Source organism: Lampris incognitus, chromosome 2 (genome assembly GCF_029633865.1).
Source record: "Lampris incognitus isolate fLamInc1 chromosome 2, fLamInc1.hap2, whole genome shotgun sequence".
NCBI classification, from domain to species: Eukaryota; Metazoa; Chordata; class Actinopteri; order Lampriformes; family Lampridae; genus Lampris; species Lampris incognitus.
The window spans coordinates 9,275,089-9,296,797 of NC_079212.1; the positions used below are offsets into that span (position 1 = coordinate 9,275,089).

Below are 21,709 nucleotides of genomic sequence, written 5' to 3' on the forward strand. Positions count from 1 at the left end.
AAACCCTCCGCCATGGCGCCACAGGGCTCGCGGCTAAAAGAGCCATCTTCAGGGCTCGGTTCGGGGACTGGGCTGGGTAAAGCAGGGGGTCGTGGGATCCCCAGTCCCAGCCCTGTCAATCAAACGGACAGGGAGAAGGAAAAGGAGAGGGCGAAGGCCAAGGGAGTGGTGTGTGACTCTGAATGTGGAGGGGGATCTCTGAAGGCCAGTCCGGCCCAGACCCCCTCAGAGAACGGACCCAAGCTGCAGGGCCTCCGACCCCCCAGCACCGGAAAAACCTCTGATTTACCCTCGCCTAACACACACAGGTGTGAAACCTTTACTCATCCATCCATCCACCAACTCATCAATTCATCCATACATCCATCCATACTACATACACACAAACACACACATACACACACACACACACACAAGTTCAAATCTATAATGAACATCAATGTGGACTTTTCCCTAAACGTCCCATGAACTGGCGTTCAGAGCACCACTATCTTCTACGATTTGAAGTGAATTAAATGAATGACTGACACGGAAGTGTCGGGTAGGATTAAGTTAGGGGAGGGAGATTGATTTGACAGCCAATCACAGCCCAGCCTTTTTAGAAGAACATGTATGTAGATGTGCTATTTGCTCGTTTCAGTTTGGTGGTGGTAGGTCACTTTTTTCCACATCGTGGAGGATTCCATGTAAACTATGTGAAGGTGTCAGAAAATGCCCCGGATGTCTCGTGTAAACACTGACATCACGTGGGCTCAGCACACGGCCAGTAAGACTGGGGGCCCTGGGGTGGCAGCTCATTACATCAGGTGTTTGTTAAAGGACACTGTAGGTCCGACTCATACTGGCTGCCTTCCCAGTCACTTTCCACCGTCTGGTCTGTGGAGGCTGGTTTGGGCTTTACGTGGTTCGTCTCTTCTGTATTGAAGAGTGACACCGGTGGAGTTTCTCAGCATTGAGTCTACGTGACGCCATGCCTCGCTCTTCCAGCAGACTGCATGACGCCTCCTAGTAGCGTTACAACAGACATACAGATAAACTCACTACTGTATCACTAATGGAGAAACAGAATTCTATCTTATAGGATCTCAATATTACAAGCATGCATGTTTTAGAACATTTTAGAAATTAATATTTACTATTCTTTTAAGGTTATCTGGTCTGCGCAGCCTGGCCAAGCCTCCATCAATCGCCCAACTGGATAAGATCAACTCCAACAGTGTTGAGACGGGGATGGGCGTCCAGGAGCCCCTGCCTCCTAAAATCCTTCCTTATTCTAAGATCCAGGACCTGGGTAGCTCGGTGGGGAGCTCCCCGAGCACCTGTCTGACCCCGAGCCCGGCCCCCATGCTTAATGTGAACTCCTCATCCTGCTTCTCCAGCTCCAGGATAGGGCTGGGTCCCCGACAGGTCTCTTCGCTTGGGGTGGGAGGAGAAAACACCTCCCCCCTGCTTTACCCCCGTCTCTCCGGTCTACACCGCAGCATGGAGTCCCTCTCCCTCCACATGAGCCTGGCGCCCCCGGGGCCCCAAGACACGCAGGAGGACAGGGAGAGCATGGAGAGAGTCTACCCGGACACAGAGCCCCGAGAGCGGGACAGAGTGGAGGACAGAGGCCCCCCTGCCAGCTGGAGCTCTGGAACCCGGACTTCACTGACTTTCACTGACAGGTGGGTCTCGAAACGGGAAAATCATAAACCCACCACTCACTCACGCACATACACGTACACACTTCGGTTTGTGAGAACTGCTCATCGACTGCATTCAACCTGTAGACCCTAACACTGATCTTACAGGGAAGCAGTCATGAGTTTCAACATCACACGTACGTTGTGGATAACACTCCGTTAGCAGCCACAATACTGAGCAGTCTTATGTGCCTCTGAAACGGCGCCGAAATTGTGTGGAATAGTGTCCGCCAGTGACATCACAGGTGGAAAGTCTGTGTGACTGTGAAAACTACAAGTCTTAGTTCCTGGTTTTGCTGCTACGTTGAGTGGATAGTATTGAAATAGACGACGTTTCGTAGGAAAATGTGAGTAACAATGCTACATACAGCTGTTGTAGCAAATGCCACGGAAGGCCATATGAAAGAGCTGGTCAGTATATCAATATTATATGATTATAGTCATGTGAGACTATAATCATAGGAGAGCTGGATATACTGTATGGATACAACATGGACACATGGTGATGTGAGACTAGATGTGTTGTGGGGTTGTGGTTGTGGTAATATGGTAACTTGTAACTTGAATGTTGCCATTCCCTGGTCTTAAAGGCTGCATTACAGTAAAGTGAGACAGTTTTCTGAACTTGTTCCACTGTTTTAGTGAAATGAACAGTGAATGCCTCTACCTGCTTGGTCATCATATTCACATTATTGATGATCATTTATCAACATTTACTGATGTGTACATGTCTTACTAAAGCACCAGTAGTCATCCTCAAAATCTACATTGTCTACATCAAGGTATTCAGTCGGAAATATTGTGATATATGAATTTCGTCAATATTGCCCAGACCTAATATGAAGGAGAGCCGTAGACTTTTCTGCACAGAAGACTGCTCAGTATTATGACTGCTAATGAAGTGTTGTCCCTACAACTCATACGTAGAGAGAGAATAACCTTGAAAACGCTTTCCCTTGAACCATCAGATCTACATGTCTAACCTTAACCCTTAACTTAACCTTTACCCTAACCTTTACCTTAACCCTTACCCAAAACCTAACCCTTACATTAACCCTTAACCCTTACACTAACCCTTAACTTAATCCTTACATTCACCCTAACCCTTACACTAACCCCTGCCTTAACCCTTACCTTAAACCTTGCCCTAACCCCCACCTTAACCCTTACCTTAGCCCTTACATTAACCCTTATCTTAACCATTGCCTTAACCCTTACCTTAACCCTTACCCTTACCCTAACCCCTACCTTAACCCTTACCCTAACCCTTACGTTAAACCTAACCCTGAAAAGACCCTTGAAAAAGTGAGGACCGGCAAAAAAACCAAGGTTCACAAAATCAAGGTTGTCCTCATAAGGGTTGGTGTGTGTGTATAGCAACACATGCCCCCCCCCCACACACACACACACACATACACACACAAAAAGCTTCCATGCCCCACTTATTCTGAATACCACAATCCCCATCTACTGTCCAGCTGAGGAACTGACCGGTGTGCCGTCATGGTTCAGATCAGCTGGGAGTGTGGGAAGGAGGGAAGAGGGATTTGTTGTGTTTATTTGGTTCTTCTATCAGTGTGTGGAGCGTCGTCTCACACACCTTGTCTGGTCTCTGTTGCGGCGGTCTCAGAAACACTGGAAAGGTCCTGGTGCTGTTTTGGACAACAGTTTGTAGCGATGAGATTCTCACATACCAGGAAGGGATAGTCATCCCAATTCAAGCTCTGCTCCGATGTGGGAAACCAAACATGTGTAAGATACAGCACCACCTGGTAGGACCCTCTCTCCGTGTTGTTTTAAAGGGGCTCCTCCTGTCGGCAGGGATTTGAGGAGATTATTTCAAGGCAGACTAAACTGTAATGAACACCTCTGTCTCTTCATGCTGGTCATATCAGATCAGTTACAGAATGAGGTTATCATGCCAGTTATCATGCCAGTTACCATGTCAGTTATCATGTCAGTTATCATGCCAGTTCAGTTACCATGTCAGTTATCATGTCAGTTATCATGTCAGTTACCATGTCAGTTATCATGTCAGTTACCACGTCAGTTATCATGCCAGTTACCACGTCAGTTACCACATCAGTTATCATGTCAGTTACATGCCAGTTACCACATCAGTTATCATGTCAGTTACCATGTCAGTTACCATGTCAGTTATCATGTCAGTTACCATGCCAGTTACCATGTCAGTTATCATGTCAGTTACCATGTCAGTTATCATGTCAGTTACCATGTCAGTTATCATGCCAGATATCATGTCAGTTACCATGTCAGTTATCATGTCAGTTACCATGTCAGTTATCATGCCAGTTATCATGTCAGTTACCATGCCAGTTACCATGTCAGTTATCATGTCAGTTACCATGTCAGTTATCATGTCAGTTACCATGTCAGTTATCATGTCAGTTATCATGCCAGTTATCATGTCAGTTATCATGTCAGTTATCATGTCAGTTATCATGTCAGTTACCATGTCAGTTATCATGTCAGTTACCATGTCAGTTACCATGCCAGTTACCATGTCAGTTACCATGTCAGTTATCATGCCAGTTACCATGTCAGTTATCATGCCAGTTACCATGTCAGTTATCATGTAAGTTACCATGTCAGTTATCATGCCAGTTATCATGTCAGTTACCATGCCAGTTACCATGTCAGTTACCATGTCAGTTATCATGCCAGTTACCATGTCAGTTATCATGTAAGTTACCATGTCAGTTACCACATCAGTTATCATGTCAGTTATCATGTCAGTTACCATGTCAGTTATCATGTCAGTTATCATGCCAGTTACCATGTCAGTTATCATGCCAGTTACCATGTCAGTTATCATGTAAGTTACCATGTCAGTTATCATGCCAGTTATCATGTCAGTTACCATGCCAGTTACCATGTCAGTTACATGTCAGTTACCACATCAGTTATCATGTCAGTTACATGTCAGTTATCATGTCAGTTACCATGTCAGTTACCACATCAGTTACCATGTCAGTTATCATGCCAGTTACCATGTCAGTTATCATGCCAGTTATCACGTCAGTTATCATGCCAGTTATCATGTCAGTTACCATGTCAGTTACCACATCAGTTATCATGTAAGTTACCATGTCAGTTATCATGCCAGTTACCATGTCAGTTATCATGCCAGTTATCACATCAGTTATCATGTCAGTTATCACGTCAGTTATCATGCCAGTTATCACATCAGTTACCATGCCAGTTATCACGTCAGTTATCATGCCAGTTATCACATCAGTTACCATGCCAGTTATCACGTCAGTTATCATGCCAGTTATCACATCAGTTACCATGCCAGTTATCACGTCAGTTATCATGTCAGTTACCATGCCAGTTATCATGTCGGTTACTGTGTCAGTTATCATGCCAGTTATCATGTCGGTTACTGTGTCAGTTATCATGTCCGTCTTTCATCATCGAGCTGCAGTGTGGTGGTGGCCTACGGTGATGAAGGCATTTGGCTCATCAAACAGGTGAAGGGCAAATAAGTTAACGCAAGAATGACCTTGAGAAACCATCAACAGGGAATTGGACCCATGTGCATGCGCACACACACACACACACACACACACACACACACACACACACACACACACACAGAGTAGGGGGCTGGGGGGCATCATGAGGACAGGTGTGTTGTGGCTGTGTAGCGTGTCAGTGGGTGAGCTCATAACCACCGGGTGACTCTGGGACATGTTCCAGTCTCTCTGTGCTTCTTCTGTTGCCTGCCCCTTTCTTCCTGAGGACTTAATAACTGCCTCTGCTGCCGGGTGAATACACTGACCCTGTCTTGTCTCCCCCCCCCACAGTTCCCAGAGAGACAGAAACACACTGCCAAAGAAAGGCCTGAGGTGAGACACAACGATACGACCACACACACACACACACACACACACATACACACGCGCACACACACACACACTGGAGACGGACTGTGTGATTGACCCTTCCTGTTAGTCTTCCCCAGGAGCAGTTTAACACAGCAGCTGTCAATTTATTCCAGAGACTGTGTCCTGATTCTTTCACAAGCGTGTGATACTGTGGGGCGTCCGGGTGGCGTGGCGGTCTATTCCGTTGCCTACCAACACGGGGATCAGCGGTTCGAATCCCCGTGTTACCTCGGGCTTGGTCAGGCATCCCTACAGACACAATCGGCCGTGTCTGCGGGTGGGAAGCCGGATGTGGGTGTGTGTCCTGGTCGCTGCACTAGCGCCTCCTCTGGTCGTTCGGGGCGGGGGGAATAGCGTGATCCTCCCACGCGCCGTGTCTGCAGCCCTCCCCGGATCGGCAGAGGGGGCGGAGCAGCCACCGGGACGGCTCGGAAGAGTGGGGCAAATGGCCGGATACAATTGGGGAGAAAAGGGGGGGGGGCACACAAAAAAGAAGTGTGTGGTAGTGTAGCCTACCTTCCAGCCTCGTGTGTATCGTTGATCTAAATGTAAAATGTGGGCCGAGGCCAAGTTCTGATTCCATCCCAGCAAGCCTACCATCCAGTAAAATGACTGTGTGACTGTGTTGTCAGTGTCATGCTGGGATGGAGGAAATGGATCCACGTGCATCCACAGTGCAGCCTAGAGCTCCCTCTGCAGGAAGCATCAGTGCATGAACTGGTGGATGACGGCGGGCGACACTGTGCTCTCCTTCCCTGCAGGTTCAGCGGTGTGTCCCAGTGTGAGGAGGACGGGAAGGAGAGAGGAGAGAGGAGGCACTCCCACACCATCCTCAGTATGACCGACTCCCTCACTCCCCCACTGCTGCCCTCACCCACCTCCCTGCCCCGCACCTCCAAGAACAGCACAGGTGGGTAGGACACACACAAACATGCACACACTCGCATACGCTTACAAATACAAACACACACACACATACACACAAACTCTGGATTGTGGGTTTGTTAATTCCAGGAAGTAACTTGGCCCATGAAAAGAAATGGTTTACTTCAGGTATGTTGTTTAAAGTAAATGTTGTGGCGATGACACTCCCTTAGCAGCCGTGATACTGAGCAGTCTTCTGTGTCGCACAATGCCAAAATTGGGTTAATTACTTGACACAATAACAATTAATTGTGGGCAGCACGGTGGCCCAGTGGTTGGCTGTTCCTTACAGCAAGAAGGTCTTGGGTTTGAACCCCAGGCCGTCCCAGGTCCTTTCTGTGTGGAGTTTGCATGTTCTCCCCATGTCTGCATGGGTTTCCTCTGGTTGCTCCGGTTTCCTCCCACCATCAAAAAGACGTGCAAGTTAGGGTTAATACTCCTGTCTGTGCCCCTGAGCAAGGCAATGGAAAGAAGAACTGGAGTTGAATCCCGGGCGCTGCGGCTTCCCACTGCTCCTACACAATAGGATGGGTTAAATGCAGAGAACACATTCATTGTGAGAATACAATTCAGGGGGCGTCCAGGTGACGTGGCGGTCTATTCCGTTGCCTACCAACATGGGGATCGCTGGTTCGAATCCCGGTGTTACCTCTGGCTCGGTCATGTGTCCCTACAGACACAACTGGCCGTGTCTGCGGGTGGTAAGCCGGATGTGGGTATGTGTCATGGTCACTGCAGTAGCGCCTCCTCTGGTCGGTCGGAGTGCCTGTTCAGGGAGGAGGGGGAACTGGGGGGAATAGCGTGATCCTCCCACACACTACGTCCCCCTGGTGAGACTCCTCACTGTCAGGTGAAAAAAAGCGACTGGCGACTCCACATGTATCGGAGGAGACATGTGGTAGTCTGCAGCCCTCCCCGGATCAGCAGAGGGGGTGGAGCAGCGACCGGGACGGCTCAGCAGAGTGGGGTAATTGGCCAAGTACAATTGGGGAGAAAGGGGGGGAAGAATACAGTTCGTTGTAAGAATACAGTGACACAATACAGCGGCTTTCTTAACATGGTCGCCAGCAACATCATCTACAGACGAACCGTAAACATATTTGTGGCGTTTGAGCCAGTTACATGGGGGGATGATTAGGTGGCCGGATGGAGAGAGCCGAGTTGGGAATTTTGCCGGGACAACAGGGAACCCCCTCCTCTTTGTGATAAGTGCCGTGGGATCTTTAATGACCATGGTGAGTCTCATCTGAGGAACGGCATCTGCTACAGCACAGTGCCCCCGTCACTGCACTGGGATTTTTGTTGTTTTTATTAGGACCAGGGGAGGCATGGTGGCGCAGTGGTTAGCACCGTTACCTTACAGCAAGAAGGTTCTTGGTTCGAGCCCCGGGGTAGTCCAACCTTGGGGGGTCGTCCCGGGTCGTCCTCTGTGTGGAGTTTTTGCATGTTCTCCCCGTGTCTGTATGGGTTTCCTCCGGGTGCTCCGGTTTCCTCCCACAGTCCAAAGACATGTAGGTCAGGTGAATCAGCCGTACTAAATTGCCCCTAGGTATGAATGAGGGTGTGTGTATGTTGGCCCTGTGATGGCCTGGCGGCCTGTCCTGGGCGTCTCCCCGCCTGTCACCCAATGACTGCTGGGATAGACTCCAGCATCCCCACGACCCTGAGAGCAGGATAAGCGGTTAAGATAATGGATGGATATTAGGATCCGAGGGAAGACTGCCCCCTATTGGCCCACTAACACCATTTCCGGCAGCAACTCAAGTTTTTCCCAGGAGGTCTCCCATCCAAGTACTAGCCAAGCCCACACCTGCTTAGCTTCTGTCATTTGGCAGAGAAAGGGTACATGTTGGTATAGCTGCTGACATACAGTCACGTTTTCTTATACGGTGTAGTCTATTTCAGTGTTGCTCCGAAGGTAAGGAAGTAATAGCAGGAAGTAAGGGTTGTAGTTTTGACATTCACAGTCAGCCAGTGACATTAGCAACAGCGACACTTTTTCTGCACAAGTTTGACAGTGTTTCAGCTCAGTATCATGGCTGCTATTGGAGTGTTACCCCTACAAACATATTCAGGCCATAGAGATAAAAAACAAACGAGTCTAAAAAAGTACAAGTAGATTTTAGGCATGCTATCTTCAAATTTAGCTTCTTCAAGTACAAACAAAGTAAAATAAAAGTAAACTTGCTTATCTTTAGCTTGTAAGAGGTTCTAGTAAAAGTGGACTGAAGTAAATTTCTCTCCTCTCTGAACAGCTCCCAGCTCCATTGCGGGACCTCCCAGGATGACTCGATCCAACAGCATCCCAGCCCATGACGCCTCCATGGAGCTGTACGGCACCTCCCCGCTGGGCAGCACGCTGTCCCTGGCCGAACGCCCCCGCAGTATGGGAATGGTCCGCTCCGGTTCTTTCAGGGACAGGGAGCCCAATGACGAGGGTGAGCTCAGCACACTTACATCTGCTGTTGTGTATGGTCTGGTATGATTGAACAAAACCTGTCGATGGGCGGATGAGTTCCTCTGTGAACCAACAGCCACCCATACCTGGAGAGGAGATAGAGACCACCAGGTACCCCGCCTACTGAAACACAATGATGAAGCAACCTGTTGAGGCATCAGCTGTGCTCCTACGACCTTCATAGGTTACGGAACTGATGATGATGATGATGATATGCTCCCTGCCAGTTTCTAATTCTTCATTGTTTGTGGTTTTTTCCCTCTTTTGTCTTCTTCTTCTTCTTCTTCTCTGTCCAGTTCATGGCTCTGTTCTCTCGCTGGCATCCAATGCCTCATCCAGTTACTCCTCGGTGAGTTTGACCGGCATGCAGACTCAGGTAGCTACCTCGTGCAAAGTGTGCGTGTGCGTGTGCGTGTGTGTGTGTGTGTGTGTTATAAGTGGTGATGTCTCTCTGTGTTTCACACTCCTACAGTATATTGTACAGAAAACACTCCCACGGTGTGCCAAGTCCTTATTTTCAGCAATTTCCCTTTCCTCTCCTCTCCTCTGTACCTTCCTTCATCTTCCTCTCTGTCTCTCTCTCTCTCCGTCTTTCTTTCTCTTCCTGCTTCCAAAGGCTGAGGAAAGGATCCAGGGCGAGGTAAGTCTGCTCTCTCCTGTTCTGTCCTCCCTTCTGTCTTGTTCCCATCCTTCCATCCACCACCTTCACTCACCACCGTTGTCTGTGAACGAGTGCGGGTTTGTCATCTGTTTTCTGAGTTCCACCCACTCTGTCATCACCCGTTTTAAAAAAAGCTGTACGCTCGTCTTTCTTGCCAGTGTGTGACGTCTCTGTTTCCCCCCACAGCAAATCCGCAAGCTGAGGAGAGAGCTGGAGTCGTCGCAGGAGAAGGTTGCTAATCTGACCACACAGCTGTCCGCAAACGTACGTGTTGTTCTTCACACTTTTTCTCTTTTTTTCTTCTTTATTAATTCATTAGGGATCACCTGCAATAGGAAAAATACATTTTTCAATTTGATGTGTTGTGCCTTATTTAGCTCAAAGCTAATTATTAGCTCAAAGCTAATTTTCATCCGCAGTGCCTTTTATTGGCAGGTTACCAGGAAAATGGGGCGTTCCAGCTAGCGTAGCAGTCTATTCCGTTTCCTACCAACACAGGGATCACTGGTTTGAACGCCTGTGTTGCCTCCGGCTTGGTCGGGCGTCTTTACAGACACAATTAGCCATGTCTGTGGGTGGGAAGCCAGATGTGGGTATGTGTCCTGGTTGCTGCACTACTGCCTCCTCTGGTCAGTCAAGGCGCCTGTTTGAGGGGGGGGGGACTGGGGGGAATAGCGTGATCCTCCCACACGCTACGTCCCCCTGGTGAAACTCCTCACTGTCAGGTGAAAAGAAGCGGCTGGCGACTCCACATGTATCGGAGGAGGCATGTGGTAGTCTGCAGCCCTCCCCGGATAGACAGAGGGGGTGGAGCAGCGACCAGGACAGCTAGGAAGAGTGGGGTAATTGGCCAAGTACAATTAGGGGAGAAAAAGGGAGAAAAAAACCAATCAAGTGCAGGATTTGTACAAATACAATACAATGCACACAAATATAAATACAAATATACACAACACTGAGGCATAGGTACAACAGACATTAAACAGAGAGAGAAGTGTGCAAAGTTGAAAAATGTAAAACCCAAAGCAAAATGCATGTACTTTATAGGCCTGGCTAACTGAAGTACATCCTGCTGAGCGGTGTTTACTTGTTTAGTTAGCTTTAAGCCACATCTTTAACTTGAATTTTAAACTGCTGTAGGAACTACAACTCTTAATATAAGTAGTACGTGTGGGTGCTCCATTGTTTGGCGCCCTTAATAGAGAAAGCGCGGCACGGTGGCACAGTGGTTAGCGCAGTCGCCTCACAGCAAGAAGGTCCTGGGTTCGAGCCCCATGGTAGTCCAACCTTGGGGGTCGTCCTGAGTCGTCATCTGTGTGGAGTTTGCATGTTCTCCTCGTGTCTGCGTCAGTTTCCTCCGGGGGCTCCGGTTTCCTCCCACAGTCCAGAGACATGTAGTCCAGGTGAATCGGCCGTACTAAATTGTCCCTAGGTGTGAATGAGTGTGCGTGTGTCGGCCCTGTGTGATGGCCTGGCAGCCTGTCCAGGGTGTCCCCCCCGCCTGCCGCCCAATGACTGCTGGGATAGGCTCCAGCATCCCCGCGACCCTGAGAGCAGGATAAGCAGTTCAGATAATGGACAGAGAAAGAGGATGGTGTGATGGAAGCGGACAGAGGACTGTCCTCTGGAAGGAGTTCTGCAGGATTCGGTGGTCTTCTCCTCTCGCCGAATGAACATTTCACATAATCGAGTGGCACATAAATTGTAAAACGTTTGAAACGGGACAGACATTTGAATAGAGTCTGAAGTTCTCGAAACACAGAAGGTTGTGCTCCTACAGTGTGTTGCAGTGATGATATGCAGTGGGCTTTATATCCAGGTTTGATAATGTACTCTGAAGTCTGAGGTGGAGGTTCAGGTTGAGGTCGACCTGTTGGAGACGCCAGCGTGTCGTCTTGAGCGCCGTTTCGATGAGTTTCCTCATACGAGCCAAGCTCTTGGCTTTTCGAGTCGGTGTAGCAGCTTTTCTGTTTTATGTGCTCGGTATTTGAACGTCGACCTTTACACATTTTCACCTCAGCAAGATTGATGCGCCTTCAATTCTCTCTCCGACCCTCCCTCGCGATGCTTCCTGTCGGCCACACGAGGCAGTGATCCAGTCACACTGGACACGAGGGAAGTGGAGAGTGAGAAGGAGGCAGGTCGGAGAGAGAGACGACAGACTTTACAGAAGAACTGAGCAAGCAGAAAAGGAGACAGGCAGGACTCGGAGAGAGAGGGAGGGGGGGAGGGAGAGAGAGGGAGGGGGGGAGAGATTTATAATCCTGGCTGCTGCGTGCCGGTCATACATCATCTCTGTGCAGTCTCAGTGCTTCTTCTCTGAATAATGCTAACCTTCCCGTGAACCACTCTCCAAACCACTTAGCACCGGATGTGTACACACACACACACACACACACACACACACACACACACACACACACACACACTCCACCCTCAGGTCCACTATTGTCTCCGTCCTTTCTTTACACAAGGTTGTCTCTGCACAACCACCCACTCAGCTTTTCATTGGTTAAGGTGCAGCAGCACTGCAGAGACCTGAAGCCAGGCTGCATATACAACACATCAATAAAGTGTGTGTGTGTGTGTATGCGTGTGTGTGTGTGTGTGTGTGTGTGTGTGTGTGTGTGTGTGTGTGTGTGTGTGTGAACTATAGTTCCCCTAAGATTGTTACACGGGTTTTGACCTCATTATTTGAGGGTGGTGGAGAGACACAACAGACACACTACATACATTATTGTTGTGCTCCATATTAGTGACCGGGCTCTATCAGTTACCTCACTGTATTAGTTCCCTTCATGCAGGGGAAGAGTCGTGTTCCCCCCCTGCTCTGGGCTACAACAGGCGCCTGGGAGCGTGTGCATGTGCGTGTATGTGTGTGTATGTCTGTGCATGTGTGTGTGTGTGTAAGTGAGAGAGGAGATCAGGGAGGCGGTGTGTCTTCTCAGCAGAAGTCATGTGGTTGGTGCTGGTGGTGTACTCAGCTTCCCTGCACCTCATATAGGAGATATAATGGGAATCAGACTCTTGTGTAGCCCTGCACAGGCCATGCATTTCCTGTGTTGTAAGTCTCCCTGTAGGTCATCTGGGTACAAATTAATTTCTGTCGCTGGTCACACATACTCACAACGGTGCTGCATTATACATTCATTTCATTCACTTCTTGTTAAAGCTCACTGGTTTTTGGAACATGTCAAAATCATACAGTTTGTAATCTTAATGTTGTCGCTTGTGTTTTCTGTGTGTTGATTAAACTGGTGTTTGGATGAATATGATGTCTGATGATGTTGTACTTTTCTCCTCTGAACAGGCAAATCTTGTGGCCGCCTTTGAGCAGAGTCTGGCCCTGATGACCACCCGGCTGCAGAGTTTGTCAGTTAGCCATGAGCAAAAGGTACACACACACACACACACACACACATACACACACACACACACATACACACACATCTCGGCTCCACTCCGTCATCGGGTCCCTCCACTGAGCAGTAAAATAACAGCAGGCTGTGTTGGTGCTAAAATGGAGCCAAAATGTGATACATGTAAGAAAATATAAGATCAAATATAATAAAATATATGTTTCTTATGATTCTGTTATGGACTGTACATCAGTGGTAGACCACTGAAGGACTGAATCTGAGCATAAAAAACGTTGCATTCCAACAATGTTCTGGCGAGACCTGCGAGAACCAACAAACTGAAGGTCATACACATTCATGAAAATAAAATGCACATTTCTCACGAGAAATGTTATCGAACGCATTTTATTGCCAAAGCTATCTTAAAATATTGCATTTTCTGGGGTGTCCGGGTAGTGTAGTGGTCTATTCCATGGCTTACCAACACGGGGGATCGCTGGTTCGAATCCCTGTGTTACCTCCGGCTTGCTCGGGTGTCCCTACAGGCACAATTGGCCGTGTCTGCGGGTGGAAAGCCGGATGTGGGTATGGGTCCTGGTTGCTGCACTAGCGCCTCCTCTGGTCGGTCGGGGCGCCTGTGCGGGGGGAGGGGGAACTGGGGGGAATAGCGTGATCCTCCCGAGCGCTACGTCCCCCTAGTGAAACTCCTCACTGTCAGGTGAAAAGAAGCGGCTGGCGACTCCACATGTATCAGAGGAGACGTGTGGTAGTCTGCAGCCCTCCCCAGATCGGCAGAGGGGGTGGAGCAGTGACCAGGATGGCTCAGAAGATTGAAGAGTGGGGTAATTGGCCGGATACAATCGGGGAGAAAAAGGGTGGGGGGGGAATATATATATATATATATATATATATATATATATATATATATATATATATATATATATATAACTTTGTTTAAAGAAACACTCAACGGTAGGGAAAGTGCTCAACAAATAAGGAGCAAAATAATCCAGTGATGATTGCTTATGGCATGAACAGGCTTGTACCGTCTCATAAAGAATTTACTGGCTCCGCGGTGGTGTAGCGGTCTAAGCATCGGCTTTGTGTCGATGCAGTTGCCCACTGGGGACCGGGGTTCACGCCCTGGTCTCGTCAGATCCGACTATGGCCGGACTCGATGAAGCAGCAATAATTGGCAACGCTGTCTTCAGGAGGGGGACGGAGTCGGCTTGTGTTCGTCAAATGAATGCGTCTCTATGTGTGTCGGAAAAAGCAGTGGTTCGGCCTGGATTCGCCTTGTCGCGAAAGTGGCGAGATGTCTCCTTCGAGACTGCCGGCCGGAGAGATGCAGTTGGCGAACACATGCAGTACGAAGGTGGGTGTTTGAACAAAAATAGGGATCGATTGGCAACTAAATTGGGAGAAAAAAAAAGGGGGAAATCAGAAACAAATTAAATGAAAAGAATTTACTGGACTCACTGGATTTTATATTTTGCTGGTGTATCTTTGCAGGACACTGAACTGTTGGACCTGAGAGAGACAATCGAGGCTCTGAAGGCCAGAAATGAAGAAGCCCAAATGGTCATTCAAGGAGCACTCAACCACCCAGACAACATGAAAGGTCAGTTCCTATCTATCTGTCTGTCTGTCTATCTATCTATCTGTCTATCTGTCTGTCTGTCTGTCAAGCAGTCAGTCTGTATGTCTATCTATCTATCTATCTATCTATCTATCTATCTATCTATCTATCTATCTATCTGTCTGTCTGTCTGTCTGTCTGTCTGTCTGTCTGTCTGTCTGTCTCTGCCTGTCTGTCAAGCAGTCAGTCAGTAAGTCTATCTATCTATCTATCTGCCTGTCTGCCTGTCTGTTAAGCAGTCAGCCAGTATGTCTATCTATCTATCTATCCGTCTGTCTGTCTGTCTATCTATCTATCTATCTATCTATCTATCTATCTATCTATCTATCTATCTATCTATCTATCTATCTATCTATCTCTGTCTGTCTGTCTGTCTGTCTGTTTGTGAAGCAGTCAGTCAGTATGTCTGTCTGTCTATCTATCTATATCTCTGTCTGTCTGTCTATGAAGCAGTCAGTCAGTATGTCTGTTGTCTGTCTAGCTCTGTCTGTGAGTCTGTCTGTGAAACAGTGGGTCAGTGTGTGTTGTGTTTCAGATCTGCGTATGCGTCGTCAGAACTCGTGTGAGAGCATCTCCAGTCTGAATAGCCTGAACAGTCTGTCCAGCGTCGGCAGCCTGAAGGATCAGGATGCCAAGAAGAAGAAGAAAAAGAGCTGGGTAAAAAAAACACATGCACACATATGCACACACACATGCAAAACACGTGCGCCCACAGACAAACACACAAAAAAAAAATCACACAAGCACAAACACTCACACACATATTATACACATAAATAAACCACACATGAGTCTTCTCTATAATGATAATAATGACGTATTGGCGTGAACCCAGATGTGAAAGTGTGACCAGAGTCTTTCCCTCCTCTGTGTTGTGTTATGTTGTCACTGTTTCAGGTCTATGAGGTGAGCAGCATCATCACATGTCTATGTAGCCTCCATAACCTCTCTGTCATGCAGCATGATGGACCATTTAGAAACCCTTAGGGTCCCTCCATCTCTGCCGGTCGTCATTCTAATTTACCCATGGCTTTTATAATCCAGGAAGACTTGATCTGATTGGCTGCGGTTTAATCAGAATGACAATCGGCAGACAAGCTGTCCCACAGCTGACATACACGTCTCTAAATGCTTCAGTTAATGTGGCTTTCAGTCGTGGTTTCACTTCAGTTGGATCATTGCTACGCTCCTTTCAGTTATTTCATGTATGTTTAGTCTGTGTATTTAAGAACAGAAGAATGGAGGGAGGGAGTAAAGCTTTATTGTGTATTTTTTTCTATTTATTTTTATTTTTATTCATTTATTTTATGATTTATATTTTATAATTTATTTATTTTATTATATTTATTTATTTTCATGTTTTGTTATTTTTTATTTTTATCATTTGTTTTTCTATTTTTATTTTTTATTCTATTTTATTTATTTTATTATTTATTTTTTTATTCTGTAATTTATTCATTCTATTATCTATGTGTATTCTGTAACTACCATATTGTGTCTGATCAACATTCGACTTGACCACAACACTTTAACGGACCCGGGTACTGGGAACTAACCTGCTGAAAACCGCACCAACACACAAACCCAACATCGACCTGTCGACATACAATAACCGTGAATTTCATGGCCGCATGTGTCAAATTAACATTTCTAACAACTCCCTCTTGTTGCTCTCATGATGTCACACTGGGCTGTGTTGTGAGTCGTTTCTCTTCTCTGTCTCTGTCTAGCTGAGGAGCTCCTTCAACAAAGCTTTTAGCATCAAGAAGGGATCCAAAACGTACTCGGACATCGAGGAGATCGCCACCCCCGACTCCTCCGCTCCCAACTCCCCAAAGATGCCCCACGAGGGGGGAGAAGGAGGGGAAACTCAGCCTGCCTCCCTCCAAACCTCCATGTCTGGGACCTCCTCTGTGTGAGCATCCAGACCTTTCCTCTCTTCTCTCAGCATCAACTACAGACTCGTTTCCTCTTATCTCACCGTCCTGATAGCCCGACGAGCCTTCCAGTAGCCATATTAATGCCTTTAAAACTCATCGAGTTTGCCCCTCGGGGTTGTCCAGTTTCTGCTTGTCTGCCTACAAGGCCAGTTCATGAGTACATGATTAGTAGTTCTCTAGCTTTGGTTTATGATTGAAAGCCATCATCTGGAGATATTTAAACAACTGCTTTTATCCACCAGCTCTGCTAGCAGATTAATTAGGGACATCAGGTGAGCTGTTAGTTGGGGAAGTCATTCATTAAGTTAATGGCTGCATCAGTGATCACATGCTACATAGGTGTACTACTGTCCAACATACTAATAGTATGTGAGTAAAAAGTACAATGGCATACCACGTCATAGACACACCGCCTCTTTTCAGCCCTTTGTCGGTTGATGATGACACACCATGTATAAAATCTGCCCTTGTTGGGGCCGCCATTTATTTTTTTAAGTGCAAATAACTATTGATTTCAACTACTCTCTGCTTAGTATGGCCAAAGCTCATACTTACATTTAAACAGTATCAGCTTTTTTGATTGTTGTTGAAATATCATAATGCATTATGGGATGCTCATGTCAGCGTAGCATCCAGTATATGCAGTACTTCTATGATATTTTTCTGGATGTACGATGTCATCTAGGTATATACCACATACTATGGTTTCAGACATGCTAAAAAAGCTTGCATACTATTTTGTTGTACTAGATAGTGCACTAGTATTTGACTTGAGAGGTGGCCAATGACATCATTAATATCTCACCTGGTCTTACTGATTATACTTTTAACACACCTGGTTGTTTTAACATCCCTACATTTTTCTCATGGTGATGGTTTTGAATTGAAACCAAAAGCTGGAGAGCTGATGGTGCGTCTCATTAGTTGGAGTTGGTCTATGCTACGAGGCTAGCATGGCCTTTACAAACAGCTGAAGGCCTTACGGTGTCTCGAGCTGAGATGTGTCTTGATGGTCTCATTCATGTGCGCTACTTCCAGGATAATGGAGAGCACGGAGGAGACGGAGGAGAACGAGGAGCAGGTGGTGTCAGAGCTGCGATCTGAACTGTGGGAGAAAGAGAGGAAGTTGACGGACATCCGACTGGAGGCCTTAAACTCCGCCCATCAGCTCGAGCAGCTCCGAGAGGCCATGAACAATATGCAGGTGTGTGTCTTCGTGTGTGTGCGTGTTTCATTTTGTATCTGCGAGTTCTTGTGCTTCGATTTTTTTGAGGAACAATTTGAGCTTTTAATCATCAGAATGAGGGCATTTATACAAAGGAAGGACATTTTGGGCAGTCCTCACTTCTTCAAGGGTCTATTTTTGGGTTAGGACTTAGCAGGTTTAAGGGTTAAGGTTAGAGTTAGGTTAAGGTTAGGGTAATGCCTGGAGGGGATAAAAATCCAACTGAGGTTCATAACATTGAACTGTTTGGTCATATATCCTCTTTATGGACGGCACTGTGACCCAGTGGTTAGCACTGCTGCCTCACAGCAAGAAGGTCCTGGGTTCGAACCCCAGGCCGTCCCAGGTCCTTTCTGTGTGGAGTTTGCATGTTCTCCCCGTGTCTGCGTGGGTTTCCTCCGGATGCTCTGGTTTCCCCCCCACCATCAAAAAGACATGCATGTTAGGGTTAATACCTGTGCCCCTGAGCAAAGCAATGGAAAGAAGAACTGGAGTTGGTCCCCGGCTGCTGCAACTGCCCACTGCTCCTATCATTTTTTTTTTTTTTTGTGGGCAGTTTTGCACCTTTATTCTTGCTACCATGTCGTGATGCTCATTTCTTCTGCCATATTTGTGTTGTTTTATGGATGGCAGTAAATAACCCAGCCTGTCAAACTAAAGGCTTCTTTCTGCTGGCCATGCATGCCCAATTTCTCATTTTAGGCATTAGGCAGGCTTATAGTGTATGGTGTGTTTGTGGTATCAAGTCTCATATTTAACTTGCGTTCCATTAAATAAATATGTATTAGTTATTGCTGATGGAGCGCTGTATGTTTGTAATGGCAGTGTGTCAGACTGCTGTGGCTCTGGAAGGGGCTCTTCCGGTGTTCCTGGCGGCCTGAGTGTTATAAAAACTCAAAGGCACATGTGCATTTACTTAATCTGAATTGAACCAAGTTTCCTGCTATCTAGTCAACGGTGGAGAACCTGAAGGCAGAGAACGACCATCTGAAAACAGGAAGCAGTCTCCAGCTGTCCGGCAGCGGTCCAACCTCGTCCACCTCGCAGCCGTCAGGACTGTCCTGTCTGCTGGGAGCCGCGACCCGGCAGCCCGCCAACACATCGCTCAGCAAGTCCTTCAGCCTCAGTCTCAACGACTGCAAAGATCCAGGTGAGACAAATGTAGGAGATGCTTCCAGACAAACGTTACGTTACACCATCATAATGTTTCCCGACACCGCCGGCAGTTCACACATACAGCTTCTCCCTGTGAGATGTACAGACGAAACATGACGGTGACTTCTGTCTCAGCTGAGCTGTCTGAGCTACCTACGGCATCTGCAACTCGTAACCTTATTTTTATTTGCATATTTGTCTATTTATTGTTATTTCACGTTCTCAAGTTTCCATGTAATGGATTTTTCACATACCACCCAGCCGAGTATTTAGTTCACCCTCTGACTGGTCTGAACAAAGATCTGCACAATATCAGTTTTTAATCTTTTTCATGTTTTACTTTTTATTTTACACCATTTTTCTTTTTTGAGGGGGGGGGATTTTCCCCCGTTTTTCTCCCCAATTATATTTGGCCAATTACCCCACTCTTCCAAGCCATCCTGGTCACTGCTCCACCCCCTCTGCCGATCCAGGGAGGGTTGCAGACTACCACATGCCTCCTCCGATACATGTGGAGTCGCCAGCCGCTTCTTTTCACCTCCAGCCACTTCTTTTCACCTGACAGTGAGGAGTTTCACCAGGGGGATGTAGCATGTGGGAGGATCACGCTATCCCCCCAGTTCCCTCTACCGAACAGGCGCTCTGACCGACCAGAGGAGGCGCTAGTGCAGAAACCAGGACACATACCCACATCCGGCTTCCTACCTGCAGACACAACCAATTGTGTCTGTAGGGACGCCCGACCAAGCCGGCGGTAACACAGGGATTCAAACCAGTGTTCCCTGTGTTGGCAGGCAACAGAATAGACCACCACGCTACCCAGGCACCCTTATTGTTTTTTGATAATGTTTTCATAAATGTTGCTCAGTCTTGAGTAGGAAAATTGCTGGTACAACTTTTAGGGATTAGCGACTCCGTCTCACGGTCACACATGAAGCCGACATGTCAAACCGAGGGAGGCTTTATGGGTTAAGCGATATTTCGGAATGAGATTTAATATAACTCATTCCTGATTCACTGACATTTGACTCACAGAAAGGGAAGGTATGAATAATATTAAAAGCCAGACTCCCTCTTTCCTTTCCCTCGTCTTCCTCTTTGTCTGTCTCGTCAGATGTGTCTCCTTGCGACACGCTGGCCTCCTCCACACACAGAGATGAAACCAGTGTGCAGGTGTTGGTGCGCATCGCAGACAAGGTCAAGGTAAGAACAGAAGACTTTAACAGACCATGTTTTGCACATTTTAACCCATTTTTCTACAAATCACATATACTTTACACTACACTCGACCATCTTCCAAAGCACACCGCGGTGTTTTAGACTGTTTTGAATATGTACTTACTACCTTCAGCCAAGCCCATGGTTTCCACCACTTTTCACTACAGCATGAACATCAACTTGTTCACAGAGACCTGAAAGCTGGTCACAGTGAACATTTAGTCAACTTTATTTTTTTGTCAAAGTGACATTTTCGTTGCAGGACATTGCTGTTGAAAGCTCAGATTGATTTGACTTGACAAGTTTTCCGGGGCAGTGCGTTCATAGAAGCTGTGTTATCCAGCGCTGAAAATGTGACTGACAACAGTTGACTAATGTCCACTGTGATGAATTACCTATCGCAAACAAACTCAAGTCCCTGCAAGATGATTTTCATACCATACCGAAGTGAACGGCTGTACGGAAAATAGGAAAAATGCATTAAGAAAATCTAAAACACTGGAAACTGGTCGAGAGGGATGTAAAGCACATACGATTTGTAGTAAATGGGTTAAAATGTGCACAATAAAACCATAGAAAATACCCTCTAATACCCTCTGAAGAACAGAAATTTTAATTTCTAGATGCACTGCATGCATGTCAGTCACCCCCCTCAGTAATCCAATGTCTCTCTCTCTCTCTCTAGGAGAGTAAGCGGCAACAAGACTACTATCTGGGTTCAGTGTGTGTTAGTGGGAAGACCGATTGGACCGTTCTGGACTCACTCATTGCCAAGACCTTCAGAGTAAGTTCCAGCTTTCCTGGCATAACTTTGAAGACATAACTACTCCTACATCAGATCACAACATGTATTTGTGCACCACGAGCTGAAGGAGCCTTTGTTTCGTTCTTCCATTTCACTCCGGCTCTTGTCTTTGTGCAGGAATACTTAACCCAGGTGGACCCGACGGCCAGCCTCGGTCTGAACGGCGACTCTCTGCACGGCTACCAGTTGAACCAGGGAGGCCTGAGGGTGATTGGAGGAGACAAGCCCCCGACCGCCCCCTCCCGATGTCTGGACGTCGGTCCAGCTCGCATTTTGGTCACTTTGAAAGGTTGGTTTTTTTCTACTGACATTAGAAATAGAGATACAAACAGTTGAAACAGACACCCGTCACTTGTGCGATGGTTTATTATTCATTGTTCTATCTCTTTCCTCCTCTCCTCCAGATCTCAGAGAGAAATGTGTGGACTCTCTGGTGTTTGAGACTCTCATCCCCAAGCCCATGATGCAGCATTACATCAGTCTGCTGCTGAAGCACCGGCGTCTGGTTCTGTCGGGCCCCAGTGGGACGGGGAAGAGCTACCTGGCCCAGCACCTGGCCCGATACCTGCTGCAACGCAGCCAGCCCGGCTCACCTGATGCTGACCATCAGCCCTCGCTCCCGGGTCACAGCACCATTGTCACCTTCAACATGCACCGCCAGTCGCACAAGGTGATTCATGACCTTTGACACATCGTTCATTATGAAGTCTGCTTTTTTTTTTTTTCCAT

At 47.2% G+C, this 21,709-nt stretch overlaps 1 protein-coding gene across 7 annotated transcripts in view; it reads left to right on the plus strand.

Moving 5' to 3' along the window:
- Positions 1 to 21,709, plus strand: part of LOC130108500 (neuron navigator 1-like) — a 176,852-nt gene that overhangs the window by 149,667 nt on the left and 5,476 nt on the right. For 3 of the 7 annotated variants that reach the window (XM_056275453.1, XM_056275459.1, XM_056275454.1), the window contains 18 exons: positions 1 to 308; positions 1,149 to 1,667; positions 5,516 to 5,557; positions 6,358 to 6,506; positions 8,776 to 8,958; positions 9,275 to 9,354; positions 9,826 to 9,903; positions 12,950 to 13,033; positions 14,275 to 14,373; positions 14,511 to 14,619; positions 15,173 to 15,294; positions 16,368 to 16,552; positions 17,616 to 17,781; positions 18,754 to 18,952; positions 20,072 to 20,160; positions 20,861 to 20,959; positions 21,098 to 21,269; positions 21,385 to 21,650. The exon at positions 1 to 308 is cut by the window's left edge and continues 548 nt beyond it. In XM_056275453.1, the coding sequence (XP_056131428.1) occupies positions 1 to 308; positions 1,149 to 1,667; positions 5,516 to 5,557; positions 6,358 to 6,506; positions 8,776 to 8,958; positions 9,275 to 9,354; positions 9,826 to 9,903; positions 12,950 to 13,033; positions 14,275 to 14,373; positions 14,511 to 14,619; positions 15,173 to 15,294; positions 16,368 to 16,552; positions 17,616 to 17,781; positions 18,754 to 18,952; positions 20,072 to 20,160; positions 20,861 to 20,959; positions 21,098 to 21,269; positions 21,385 to 21,650 (2,949 nt within the window). The remainder of the gene's footprint in view (positions 309 to 1,148; positions 1,668 to 5,515; positions 5,558 to 6,357; positions 6,507 to 8,775; positions 8,959 to 9,274; positions 9,355 to 9,825; positions 9,904 to 12,949; positions 13,034 to 14,274; positions 14,374 to 14,510; positions 14,620 to 15,172; positions 15,295 to 16,367; positions 16,553 to 17,615; positions 17,782 to 18,753; positions 18,953 to 20,071; positions 20,161 to 20,860; positions 20,960 to 21,097; positions 21,270 to 21,384; positions 21,651 to 21,709) is intronic. The other 4 variants (XM_056275455.1, XM_056275457.1, XM_056275458.1 and 1 more) reach the window with 4 other exon arrangements.